We start from the raw sequence: 13,540 nt of genomic DNA, 5'->3' as shown, positions 1-13,540 counted from the left end.
TGGGCGGTGGCTCATATTACTAAGGGCAGCAACAAAGAACCATGTTTATTTCTCATATTTCTTAATGCATTCAGGAGGACAATTGCAATATCCTTCAGGCTCTGAGGCAATGAATCTAAGCAATTTTTTCTGCTCCTTCTGTGTTGTATTAAAAGATGAAAACTCATCCTTGCATGTAAGGAAAACAGAGTTTCAATGAAGATTTGACCCAGAGACTGCATACCACTGTTTTCCTATAAAAGATGTCCTTTCCTTAAAAAGACTATTGTTATGTAAACACTTTATGATATATTTTCTTCCCAAGGAACTTTTTCAATCTCACTGATAAAGCTGAAGTCATTATATATTTACTGGTATATAACATATATTATATATATTTACTGGAGATGCATCTCTGTCCGGACAGACTTTCCATAAGTTATATTTCTGCAGGAGATAAAAAATGATGTATCAACAGATATCCTTGTAAAAAATCTTGTAAGTAATATGAATCTGCATCTCCTGAAACCTGGAAAAACATATACAACAGCAAAGGAAACAATTCAGGGTAAATAATATATAACCATGAGAACTTTTACCACTGTTTTTATTTAAAGGAAGGGAAAAGTGTCAAAATGTGAAAGTTAAGTACTTCAGTTTATTCACATATTTTACACTCCAAAGACCAAAAGATTTTTTTTTTTTTCAGAAAAAAAAGATTCCTCTTGTGGTTTTCAAAATTTTGACAGCATCATGTAATATACTTTAAGAAGCATGTCATTGCAGTGCATACAATGAAAGCCTTGTGTATTTGAAAGATAAAAAACAAATAAATTTGACCATTACCAAAAAAGTTTCCTTTAATATAAATAAAATTCCAGAGTGGTGCTTTATTTTAACAGACAACAGAACAGTGGGATTTATCAAAACCTACATATTTACAGTGTTTCACTGGTAAAAATACTGGGCTTCATCTGAGATCCTAGACACTTCCTGAGAAGGCAATGTGGACTGAGGAATGCTCAGCACTTCACATAAGCTAGGAGCTAAAAAGGTAAAACTAAAAGGTAAAAGCATTCTTTTAAAATAATTAAGATGGCAAAGGTGGAAATGCTGATGACCTGACCGTGTCTATGAGCTGATTCAGCAAAACTTACACCTCAAGTACTGCCTCTGATTTCAGGAGATCCATGGATGGCTCCTATGGTTAAACACAGGCTAAGTTTTTCAAAACCAGAAGCCTCAGAGGACAATTGCTTGACTTAAAGATGCCATGAACAGAAAATTTCTGTAATTGAAATTTTACATGGTATGGACGAATATGACATCTGCATGGGTGATTTCTACTAATTTACTTTTATTTTGATCCTTCAAGGTTTGGATTCCAAATAACTCTACCAAGTTACAAAGTTGTGAAAGCATCATCCTCCCACAGCCTCCAAAATCATAGTGCCAGCTTAGTAGATCTCAGTATTTTGGCAATTAAATAAAACAAGAACCAGATCGTTTTCAGAGTATTCACAAAATAATCTTTCACTTATAAAATAAGTGTCCCATCAGTCTTGTATCAGATCTGACCTCAGCTCTTTAGATCTAAACAGTTCATTAGAAGTTATAAAAATAAAAAAATGATTAATATACAAATATATATTTCAGAGTGATAAGCAAATAACATTAAACAAATTCCTTTTTAAATCTACTTTAAATTAAAAGAAATGTTTTCAAAAGTCTGAGCAGATCTTAATCTACTGGCTTTTTAATGGAACCCATTCCCTGCAGATGGTCACATACAACTTTATGTAAGAAGCTCATTACTACAAAAAGACAGTGAACATGTTTCCACTAGCAAAGCAACTTGTAAAATCTGCTGTGCCAGTTGGTTTTAGTATCTTGCTTTCAGGAGTTGCAGATATTTCTAATATTAGAAACAAAATCCAAGTCATGAAAAGTCTCGAGCTTCTTTAGAAATTTGCTTCTCTCCCTGATCTTCATCAGTATTTGTTTTGCAATAATCAGTTGGTTTGTATACTGTTTGTATACAGAATAATATAAATGCTCTGCATGAATGCACACATATGTACAAAACCAGTCAGTAAATCAATTAAGAGATATGCTTGGTCACTGGGTCATTTCATACTTTCACAATACCATATTTTTCTGTAATATCCATAACCACATTGCCCTGGTTACTCCCTTCTTCCAATAAGACTGTCATGCACATTTTCCTTCCATTTATCTCAAGCAGCCAGAACAACAGGGAACATTTTTGAACAATCTATAATACTCCTCCTGAATCTGAAAAAAAAAGCATTTAAAAATGCAATTTATTAATAAGTCTATATGTATTTTAATTAATTTTGTATGGCTCCTGTCACTACATGTTTTAAGAAGGGGCAGAATACTGAGGAAAGTACAATCTGTGGATAATGTGGGTGAATCCTGCAGTTAACTGGAAAGACTGGCAGAGAATCTTATTGCATAAATTGCATAATTTCAGCAGGTTAAAACTGAGAGGAAATATGTGAGAAGGCAAAATTTGGGTGGGCATTCTGTCTCTGGTGAAGGCAACAGCCAAATCTGCCCTTTTCCTTTCCCTCCCCCATCAGTGGCACAAGGATTTTCCCTCTTTCTCTGAAAAAAAACCCATTTACATCTGCAGCTCTACTGCAGGGCTGGGCACCTTCCTGTAGGTATGTGAGACTGCCTGAGTTGCTTCCCACAGGGAGTGGGGCACTTACCTTCCTGGACAACACACAAAGAAATATGAAGATGAACATCCCCTGGAATGCATTGAAGATTGTAAAAAGATAAGCAGTAACCACGGATCCCTGGACAACGTGGAGGACCCCGAAGATCCAGGTAGCCCCAAGAAGAAACAGGAGAGCAAGAGCACCTCGGGCACAGGATCTGGACAGGAAGGAAACATTGCAAACAACATGTGGGCCTTTACTACTTCCCTTCCTCCACTCTTCTGGGTGGTTAATGCTGCCAGGGCAATTTTTTCACGGCTGCAAAGGCCTGGGAGGTGCAAATACATGGGCTGCTCTTTAGGGTGTGCTGTAGCACTGTGGCATGACTGAGATCGAATAATCACTGCAGAATAGCAAAGGAGTAAAACTGGAGGGCCTTAAAACACTGGCTTCTTTAATCTTCAGATATGTTTTCTCTGGTGTACTGCCACACCATATGATTCGATTTAAATCTACTGTTAGCGTAATTCCCCAAGGAGAAACATATGTCTGTTATGAAGCATTCCCTCACTTTTCCTCCTCCCCCTTATCGTCCTCAAAAAATAACCTAGAAAAATGTACACTATGCTCTCAGGTCAATATATGTGCATGACATCAAAGGGATCCCAGGCTGCCTCTCAGATTCACTGCAGAAGATGGTGCCAGTCATAAAACTAGACTTTCTTTCTTTCATTCTTTCTCTTTTAGAAAAAATATTTTTGTTTTTAGAACACAAGTACTCTCAGACAGTTCCTGGGTCAGCATATTGATGCTTTAAAATTATAGTAACTGATTGGCTATATTTTTTTGGTTTCTTTTTTAACATACTCTACAGCCCTCCTCACAGACTTGAGCAAATTACAGTGTGTTATCTTGGAAATGAAGCTACTGATTACTTTCTTATTCATTCGCAGCCCAGTCATTGCAGGACTTCCTTTGAACAACAGACATTTTTAGCACTGTTCCCCTGAAAATGAATAATTTTCAACTTCATTAAAACCAGCTCACCACATGAAGCTATGAAGGGTGAGGAATAAGAGAAAGTAATCAATCAAACAATTGCTAAATCCTAGCTATAAATCTAGTGCAATGCATTGAAACTGCAGGAGTGTTCCTAAGCAACACAAACAGTAAGTTGTTTTCAATGTTCCCTGTAGTACACTTCAGCTTTTCCTGTGCAAACGGTTTTCAAGGTCCCTATAAATCAGTTTTAAAGAGAGTGAGTTGATGGAAAAATCATAGCAGCATGCAAAGTAAAAATCCTGGAGAGAACCTTCCCCACCCCCTCATGCCACAGAAGTACAATGTCCTACTGTAGAAGGCTTCCAAATAACATGAATGGCTTGATTCTCTTATCACTGTATTACTTGTTACTTCAAGGCAAATATTTTGATCCCAATTCAGGCATAAGTTTTGAAATCTGGTTTGGCTTGCATAGAAGATGTGGAAAGTACTTAAGAAAAAGGGACAATTGCTTCTGTAACCTTGCCATCAGGCTTTACCCTCTGGTTGATACAGGCCACTCATTGTATTCCTCATACACCTCTCATAAAATCCTGTGCTACTGTATAAGGCATTGCTCAATGGGAATGAAGATCACAAAATCTACCTTTGAATCTATATACAGGGATAACAGAAAAGAAAATCTTTATTTTTCTACAAATCCTCCAGAAGATTGAATTGTAATTTTTGAATACTCATTTTCATCTCTAGCTGTATCTAAACTTACATGAAGTAGAATTTGTACTAAATGGCAAACTTACCTTATATTTTCATAACAACTAACTTCTGGCTTTAACATTGCAGTGTGTCGAAATACTTTATAAATAATCACTCCGAAAGCCAGCAAATTAACCTGAGGGGAGTGAAGAAAGGAACTTTTAGTTCAAACCAGGATGCTTGTGAATTTCAATAACTGTTACACATTTAAATGAACCAAGCCAGATAAAGTTTCTGTGTATATGAAACCTATAGAATCCACTGCTGGCAGGGGAAAATACCCCACACTTTTCTGATCCACTTCTATTGAAAAAATATGAGCCCTGTAATAAACACTGATCAAATAGGGCTGTAACCCTACCTTATCTCAACAGTATCACTACCAACAGTCTTCAAATGTTTATTGATTTTATTGGTAAATCTCTTCGATTTCCTGCTGAGATTTTTTCCCTCTAAGTAGAAATGTTAAGAAAAGAGAAAAAAAGAGATAAAAAAAATAAAGAGAAAAGAGAAAGCCCAAGATGTGCTTCCCCATCCCAAATTTTTTATTGTACTGTACTGTCTAGACCTTGACAAAATGTATATCTTTTGCTGCTGAGTAACATTAATAGCATCATATAATCTGTAGTCTTTGGGGTGTGAAAACTTTCGAGTGACAAAAAATGTCAAGGTTTACACAAAGAATTTTTAAAATACTAACTGTGCTGAGTATTCTCTTTTATAGCTGATGTTTGTTTCATAGGTGAATAATTACAGTGTGTCTTTTTTCCTGCCTTGTTTATAATGGCATCACTTTATTTGAGTTTGAAACAGAAAAAAGCAACTAAAAAAAAGCAGTTTTGCAAATGATGCTCAATTACAGTTCTAAACCTCTGTTTGCTTGGCTAGGCTTCACTGATCTTTGATTTAAATTTATACTGCTTTCCTTTAACAATGTGGATGGGTTTGCTCTCTTGCTTTTTGAAGAAATTCTTATATTGCTTTGCAGCATTTAACATCAGACTCTATTAAAAATATTTGTAAATGAACCAATAGCTGGATGTAATCCAGATACTATTTGTAGATCCTTATATCTAATCCCTTGGTTGGTTCCTGTGGGCTCCCATCTGTAGACTGAATAGAATTAATGTCTTGCCCAGCCTGTTTGTCCAGAAAGACTGTGTGGTTTTCCTCCCTCCATCTTTTTTCTTTAAAAAAAAATAATAAAAAAATCTTCCAAAATGAAAACAGAAGGCTGCTGTAGGAGCACAGCATCACTTTAAAAAGTATCACTTGCATTTGTTAACACTTTTTATGTTTGCCCTTAAAACATTTTTGTTCTGTTGGGGGGGGGGTATCTGATACTAAATGCAGCCTCTGCTTTAATTAGCTGCACGCTCATACTTTAATACAGCATAATGTATTTACAATTTGATAAGACAGGAGATAGAGCTGATTAGCAGTTTAGGGAATTAATCTTTCACTGAATACCTTGTACTTGTGCTGATCGTGAGAGCTATTCTGAAGCTCCTTATATTTAAAATTGTAATCTATAATATCTCCTAAACCAGCAATTTTTCAAAGTTAATTATAAGTCAGTCAGCAGTTGTAGGTAATTATATGCAGATTTACTTTTTATCTTATATTTGTTGGTGGATAACATATCAAATAACTTAGTGAACACATTGTAATCTGCATAACCAACCTAATGTACTTATTAATCTGAAAAAGGCAGAGTGAAATGTGATCAAAGTACCATGAGTGTGGAGAATCCACTCTGCTCCTCCTTCAGAAACTCTTATCAAGATGCAATCACAAACCACATGACTAACCTTCCTCTCTGCCTGCCCATCACCAAGATCCCTAATGTCAATGAGAATCTTCCTATTAGGCTCTGTGAGAAGCTCTGTGGGTCAAACCTCTTCATTCTTTGGCCACACAGACCACCTGCAGAACTAGAGAGGTTTTGCTGAGCAAGGATGGGGTGGGCAATGGGCAGATGTGGAGCGTTATGTCAGCAGAATCCTTTTCTCTTTGTCCTAGGGGGGCTCCTCAACACAAATATTATTTACACTGTCTGTTGCATAGGATAATAGGATTTGGCCTTCTGAATTAAAGTAATACCCATTAACTATGACCTTTCCATTCATCAATCCATTCTAATGGGAATAATCTGTATGTACTGGGGGAGCGGGAGAGGTTAACACCGGCTTCTTGGAGTCAGCTGCCAGAACACAATTATTGTACAATATGTCTCAGGTAGCCTTGCAGGAGGTAATGTTACAGGGAAATGAGGGTGAGCTTAACTTCTAAAATACCCCGTCATGTCCAAGATTTATTAAAGTCTTAAGTTGTTTTTTTCCCCATTTTGAAGCACTCCATTAATAAAAAATATCTATATGAAAGTGCATAGTCTGCCTTTGCACAGTCTCAAAACAGTAGCTTTAGGCAACATACCAATTTCATTTTTTTTTTTTTTTCCAACCTAAGTTAGAGCCCTCTGGCATGGCATTTTGTCCTACTGGGGACAGACTAGGTGACAACAAGGTAGTTGTAGCTGTTTTGTGACAGAAAAATACAGCAAAAATTGAGGGAAAACAAGAACAGGAACTCATGGGAGGAATGTTGATGATGTATCAAGTGTGACCTTTAGAGAAAACTGATAATCTAACAGGTATCTTAAGCTTAGTATATTCTGCTTTGAATTGATATCTCTTTTTTTACTATGAACACAGTTGTAGCCCCATTTCTGGGAAATGTGAATTAAAAATTTATGTTGGGCAGTTGGACTGAGTAGGAATACTGAGAAGGACTGAGTAGGACTTAAAGAGAAACAACATTTCCATAACTGATATCCCCAAAGAGGCATTTGTATTTCAACAAATGAGATAGGAAGTCAAATCACCCAAAAAACCTGACCAAATACATTTGAAATTGTGTTAAAAACTGAGTTTCAAATGAACACAAATGGAAGCATTAGGCTGTGAAACGCACACAAAATATAAAGAGGCACAAGGAAGCCTGGATCTCCAGATATTCCAGATCAGACAAACTGAGGAACTTCAGCTGCTAGTTATAGCCAAATACTGTGTTTTATTACTTTGGTTGTTTGGTTACTTTGGTTACTTTGGTTGTAATCCTGAGTTTTCATTTTTGTAATTAAAACACAATATTCATATCTTGTTGAATAAACCTTGGATGTTATAATTAAGGCTGCCTTAAGGTGACAGGCAAGGTGAATGAGAATGAAATGGCAAACATAAGGCACGTTGTCTCTGGAGAGGCAGCAAGCTGGAGTGGAGCAAGATGTGCAGGCAAGTGTGAAAGCAAGATGAGGACAGGCTTTGCGGAGATGTGGAGAGGGCCAGCCTGGGGACTGCTGCTGCCACACGCCGGCTTTGGGGAGAAGTTACCTGTATAATGAGCAGAGCTACTCCTCAGCTTTGGGCAAACCCATGGCCACAGTTTTTTCACGTGAATAACGACATTACAGTGTGACATGGTTAAGTTCTTCTGTCCTTGTTTTCAGTGTTATTACATGGCTCAGCAGTCAGAGAAACTGCTGTATGTCCTGAGAGGGGCTTCTCGGCAAGTCTAATAGGGTAAAGGGGAATTGCATTGATTCCAAGCCCAGAACTTTTTATTTTTTTAAAATTTTATTTTATTTTATTTAACAAATCACTACTGGGCAAACAGTGCACTCAGTACTTATTATTTTGCAAAGGAAACCTCTGACTTTCTCCCTGCAAACCCAGTTCAGTGAGGTGCTGAGCATCCTCAGCCCCCCCACATCCCTGAATGGAAATCAGATTTCACTCAGAGTGCTCAGGTGCACTACAGGACTAATTTTAATAATTAATCTATTCCTCTTTTTTTTTTTTTTTTTTTTTTAAGTGGTTAATCAAAGACAAGGTTGATATAAGAACAGCCTCCACTCATACCATCTTCAGGGAATCATTTCTCCTTAAAGGTATTTGTAAAAGTATTTCTAGCTTTCTTAAATTCTAAAACGAGGTATATTTATGAGCAAATGGTAGGAAACTTAAGCTATGTTTATGTCAAATAGGCATTAAATAAGGGTAATTATTAGGATCCCATGAAACTAGGGCTTTGTTGATACAGGCCTTATGTATGCATGTAACACAGGATAATCTCCAAGGAGCCACATATCTGAATGAGCAAGGTTTTACTGTACATCCATGACTGAGCTTAAAGGGAGGATGGTAAGTGTTTGGAACATCTCTCTCGGGGTGATCATCTGTGTGAAGGATCACAAGGATTTAGGACTTTGGAGTGACTTCTGGCTCCATTAAATCAATAGCAAAACTCCTGTTAAACACCAGACTCCAATTGCCTCCAGTATTGTCACAGCTTTACCTCTGCACATGGTAGCAAGTGGCTGCCTCAAGGGATATACAGGCAACAGTGGATACTGCTGTGGGTTTCACTCTGCGGATTAGCAGAAACATCCATGTTTTATGGATGCACACTGTGATTTAGGGAAGGACAACGAAAATTCCCTGCAGTTGAGTTTTGGGGATCTTCATGATACAGTTCCCATATTCACAACTGATGTTGGTGGGTAAGATGAAGCAGGCAAGCAAAGAAGACTTCAGAGCTGTCTTGTGTGGTACAAGTTCTAGGGTCAGACTTGTTCCACAGCATCAGTCTGGGTAATTTCTTCTTGTAAATAAATTCACAGGGGGGAAAAAGCAACTGCAAATTAAAAGAAATTTCGCAGTTGTTTCCTTATCATCTTGTCAACAACAAGGAGGTTTTGCCAAATGAATTAGCCTGGGGAGCTCTGTTCAATCCATCACATATGTATTTTAGGATAGGATGGGTGTGGTGGTGGTTAACATACTTCCACCTAGAGCTCTGATGGCTCTGTAAATCTCTTTGCAGATGCCTTCCTCCCTCTGTCTCAATACTACCAGGGCTAACTAAACAGAGTATTCCTGCATAGGTTTTTGTAATGAAGGAAAACTTCCCAGCAGTGGACATGGGTACTGCAAGACGCTGCTGCTTTGACTGGTACTCCCTGCAGCTGTGGGACCACAGCAGGAGAATATCACCCATCCACAACAGAAGAGTTGTATGCATATCAAGACATAATATTTCCTCAGTTCTTTTTCCCAAGATGGAGACTGAGAAAGTCAATGAGAAACAACCTCATCTACTGTTTAAGCAAATTACAAACTTCCTGTTGATTACTAACTGTATCTTGAAAACCATGTAATAATATCAAAATAAGTATGAAGGTCCTAAAATGCTAAATATTCCAAGCTGTTGGAGTTCTGCTAATAGCACATTGCTTAGCAACTGCTATTTTAAAATAGGTCCTTATTTCCACTGTTAAATGTGTGTATTAAAATACTGGAATATATATATATATATATACACACACTAGGATACTGGAAGAGTAACATAATGGTCTATCCTCCAGTAAATACGATGTTAGGGATTCACACTGCATGAAGCACTCTCTGTGTAGGTACAGAATTATAATTATTTTTAGTTGAGCACTGAATGGTATGAAATACACAAAATTTAATAAAGCATGCAAAACATCTGCTTGCAAATAAAAATATTTGCACTCATGTTGAAGAGTTGTAGTTTCTCTCATAATTAATTACAATTAAATTGTAAGATACTGAGTGAAGTGATGTATCATCATTTTGCCCCATCAAGGTATCTGACAGCTGTCAAATTTTGCAACTAAGAAATCTTTTTTTCTTCCTCTCCCCTCCCTTTTTTAAAGGAAGACAAAAGAGCACTTGAAAGCTCAGAGGAAAATGGTCCATCTTTCATGGTGATAGCTCAGTTAGCAACTGGACATCTGGTAACACGAAACAGATCAGGACAAGAGGCATTCTTCAGGAAAATTTTGTCCAACGTTTTTTTTGTTGAAAAATGTCAGTTCATTAAAACTAAAAGACAGTCACTGTTTTAGACTCTACTTTCACCAGGAAAGGCTTCCTGTCTATAGCTTTTCTGATTGAAACTCCTGAACAATAAAAATCCCTGTGGACAGGGCATTTATCCATAACTTTCTGTTGTTCTTACTATTCAGATTAGGCCATGACCCTTATTTTCTCCTGGCTCTGTACTAGATATCCATTGCTATTGCTCCATCAGCCCTGCTGGATCTGTTCCATGACATATAAATTATATTCACTGGAGAAGGGAGACACTGATCTCCTTCATCCTAGCCTAAGATTCTTTTTTTTTTTTTTTTTTTTAACAGTGCAGTAATTGTTTAGTATGAGACAGAGGTTTTTGAGGCTATTTCTGATACAAATGTATTTAAAGAATCAAAAAGGGATTGCTAATTTAATATATTATATCCTTCTGTAAATTATACACTTCAGCCTTTCAAAAATTATTAAAGCACTTCAAATACCATCCTTTTAAGATTCTCTGTGCAACAAAAAAGAAAAGGCTTAAGAAAGAGGCAGCTAAGTCTAAAGATTCAGACAAACTAGTTCCGATTCAGTCTGAGCACTTCATATTCAAACTTCAAAAATGAACCCCCCCCAAATCATTCCCTTTTCCTTTCTTAGTCTCTGTCTCAATAATTGATGAAACCATCTATATGCTGATGTCAGATCTCACAAAAAAGAATGAGAAAATTCTCCTGCTGCTCTCTTAGGCATGTACTTGAATTTTTTACATATATCATATTGAATCTGACTCCTTCAAAAAATGTCTGAAGTTCAGAGCGGCTGTATCTGTATCAGTCTTTACAATGACCCTCATTATAAGTGTTTGAATTAATGAGGTTGTGATGGTCTGAATTCTGCCACAGAGAGCAATACATTTTGTTTCTTTAGCTGTATGGCTAATAGCTGGGTAAAATGACAACATTCAGTGGGTCATCGTTATTTCAGTCAGAGGAGAACAGAATTAAGCCATTAACAATACAACAGTTTAAGCTTCAAAATGAAAATGAATGCCATATTAATTGCATAAAATTGGACACAAGCTGACAGTCAAACAGTCTGGGTTTGTCTCCTGACTGATTTCTCTCATTAGCATGTCCCCAGTGAATATACTTTCTTGAATGCTGTAGGTATACAACAGCAGTCTTATCTGGGAATAGAAAATGTAAAAAAACCATTAGCAGACCCTCTTTAAGCTATATTTTTTGTGAAATATTTCCAATAATGCAGAATTAGAATTTCATGATTCTATGAGGGTAGTAATTTCACTTGGTTTAAACATTAAAACATGGCCAAATTAGGTTGCTCTTTATATATCCATATGTCAGAGTTGTTCTTTTAACACACATCAAGATAAGATTTAAACTGAATATCCTTTATATTTTTGGATCAGGTATAGCAAACTGTAAATGGACAGACAGACAGACAGATAGATAGATAGATAGGGTTTCTGTATCTTCCATCAGAGTAGACTCTGATGATTGTCAGACTTCTGGATTCAATGCTGTTTCTTATTAGACTGCAAAGCAAACTCATACTGACTTATGTATTTTTATTTAGCCTCAGTTCTGCAGCCAAGGGCAGGAGAGATGAATCAATACAGCTGCATCTGACCTCAGCCATAAACATTAGCCCAACTAGATCCAGATCTTGTTAGGAAAGATTGATGTCTGGGACACTGACCTGCACCAAGCTGTGGGATACCTCAGAAAACCTCCACAGCCAGCTGGGACCTGTGGGTGCTCTTCCTTTGGCATCCACTTGCACTCCCTCACCTGCTGTGGCTGCTTGCTTCACTCCTGCTGACAGAGGGACACTTGACTTTTCAAGTCTAAGGAACTTTCTGTGAGTCTGAGGGAGATCTTTCTCCCATGCTTTTTCTTATAACACTACTAGCTAAACTGATTTAAAAAAAAAATAATTATAATGGAACATCCTTAAAGGATGTTGGAGTTTTATGTGATGGTTTTGCTTCTATGTAAAAGCATAAGAGCAAGTAATTTTCATGTTGTAGACTAAAGGCCATGGTCTCTTTTTCCAAGTATTTCCAAGGGAGTTTAGAACAAAGACTTCAATGACAGAGGGAAGGAAGAAAGAACCTTCATTACACTTGAAAGCTCTGGTTGTCCTGAGAAACCACAACCATTGGGTATGGCAGTATGGAAACTGTGGCTTAGATATCAAAGCTGGTCCTGTCCACTGAACAGGGCAAGTACTTGTGGACTCAGGGATTGGTTAGCAAAGCAGGTATCACAGTTTGAACTAATCTGTTTCGGCCAAAGATGCAGACTCTGTCTTTAATGCTAAAATGTGATTAGTTATCTCCACTTTACCCACAATGGCATAAGAAATGCAACAGAGACACCTTTAACTGAAGCCACAGAGGGGCTAATGAAAAGGGGACAATCATTCTTCCATAAGGAATAAAAAAGCCATTGCTAGTCTGTGTAGGAAATTTATTTCCACTAAAAAGGCAGACTGAGGAACAAGAGTAGATATAAAAACATGTTTAAAACAGATGTTTTCTGAAAAATACACAGTAAATGGTACAGAAAATACTTTTTTCATCTATCTAAGAAATGTAACTAGGCATTTATCATTACTGACCTTTGGGGAAAAAAAGAATAATTATTCACAAAAAAAAAAAAAAAAAAAAAAAAAAAAAAAAATTGAGTTGGTGGTATGGTTTCTTGTGATTTTTTCTTAGACTATCAAGAGCAAAAGTTTTTTAGACTATCAAGAGCAAAAAACATAAGAAGCTTCACTGATGAACAGGCATAACATGGTGAAGAAGTCCAGAGAGTAGTGTACCCGATTACAACAGTGTGGAGTGATTATCCTCAGAAGGGATGGGGTTTTTTCCCTATTTTTCTCGTTTGCTGTTTTTGTTAAATGGGACCAATGGATTGCAAGCTCGTGCTCAGTGTTAAAGTCTAGAAAATGTGAAACTTTAAACTCCGCAAGAAAGATGTTCAGCTTGAATGGCCTAGATTAGAGTATTAAGTACATGAAATCTGTGAGTATATGAGAAAACAGCAGAGTAATGGGTTTGCCAGGAAATTTGTCTGCATTGATTGCAGCAGTATTACTAATCCTGAATCAACCTGAATGTACAGAACTGAATAAGTATTAGAGCTGTCCAATAAGAGTTGATGAATGCAGTATTTCATTAATTTTACCTTTTTTGTTGAA

At 37.0% G+C, this 13,540-nt stretch overlaps 1 protein-coding gene across 1 annotated transcript in view; it reads right to left on the bottom strand.

Moving 5' to 3' along the window:
* Window positions 1-625: 625 nt before the first annotated feature.
* The window catches only part of ADGRL4 (adhesion G protein-coupled receptor L4), a 73,118-nt gene continuing 60,203 nt past the window's right edge, over window positions 626-13,540 (bottom strand). The window contains exons 14-16 of the mRNA XM_030455451.1: window positions 4,472-4,563; window positions 2,718-2,886; window positions 626-2,274 (exon numbers count right to left, since the gene is read on the bottom strand). Coding sequence (XP_030311311.1) covers window positions 2,212-2,274; window positions 2,718-2,886; window positions 4,472-4,563 — 324 coding nt within the window. The 3' untranslated portion in view covers window positions 626-2,211. The remainder of the gene's footprint in view (window positions 2,275-2,717; window positions 2,887-4,471; window positions 4,564-13,540) is intronic.

Source organism: Calypte anna, chromosome 8 (genome assembly GCF_003957555.1).
Source record: "Calypte anna isolate BGI_N300 chromosome 8, bCalAnn1_v1.p, whole genome shotgun sequence".
Classification (NCBI taxonomy): domain Eukaryota; kingdom Metazoa; phylum Chordata; class Aves; order Apodiformes; family Trochilidae; genus Calypte; species Calypte anna.
Note: the sequence above shows the minus strand (reverse complement) of the source record. Positions and strands in the feature narration are given on the sequence as shown.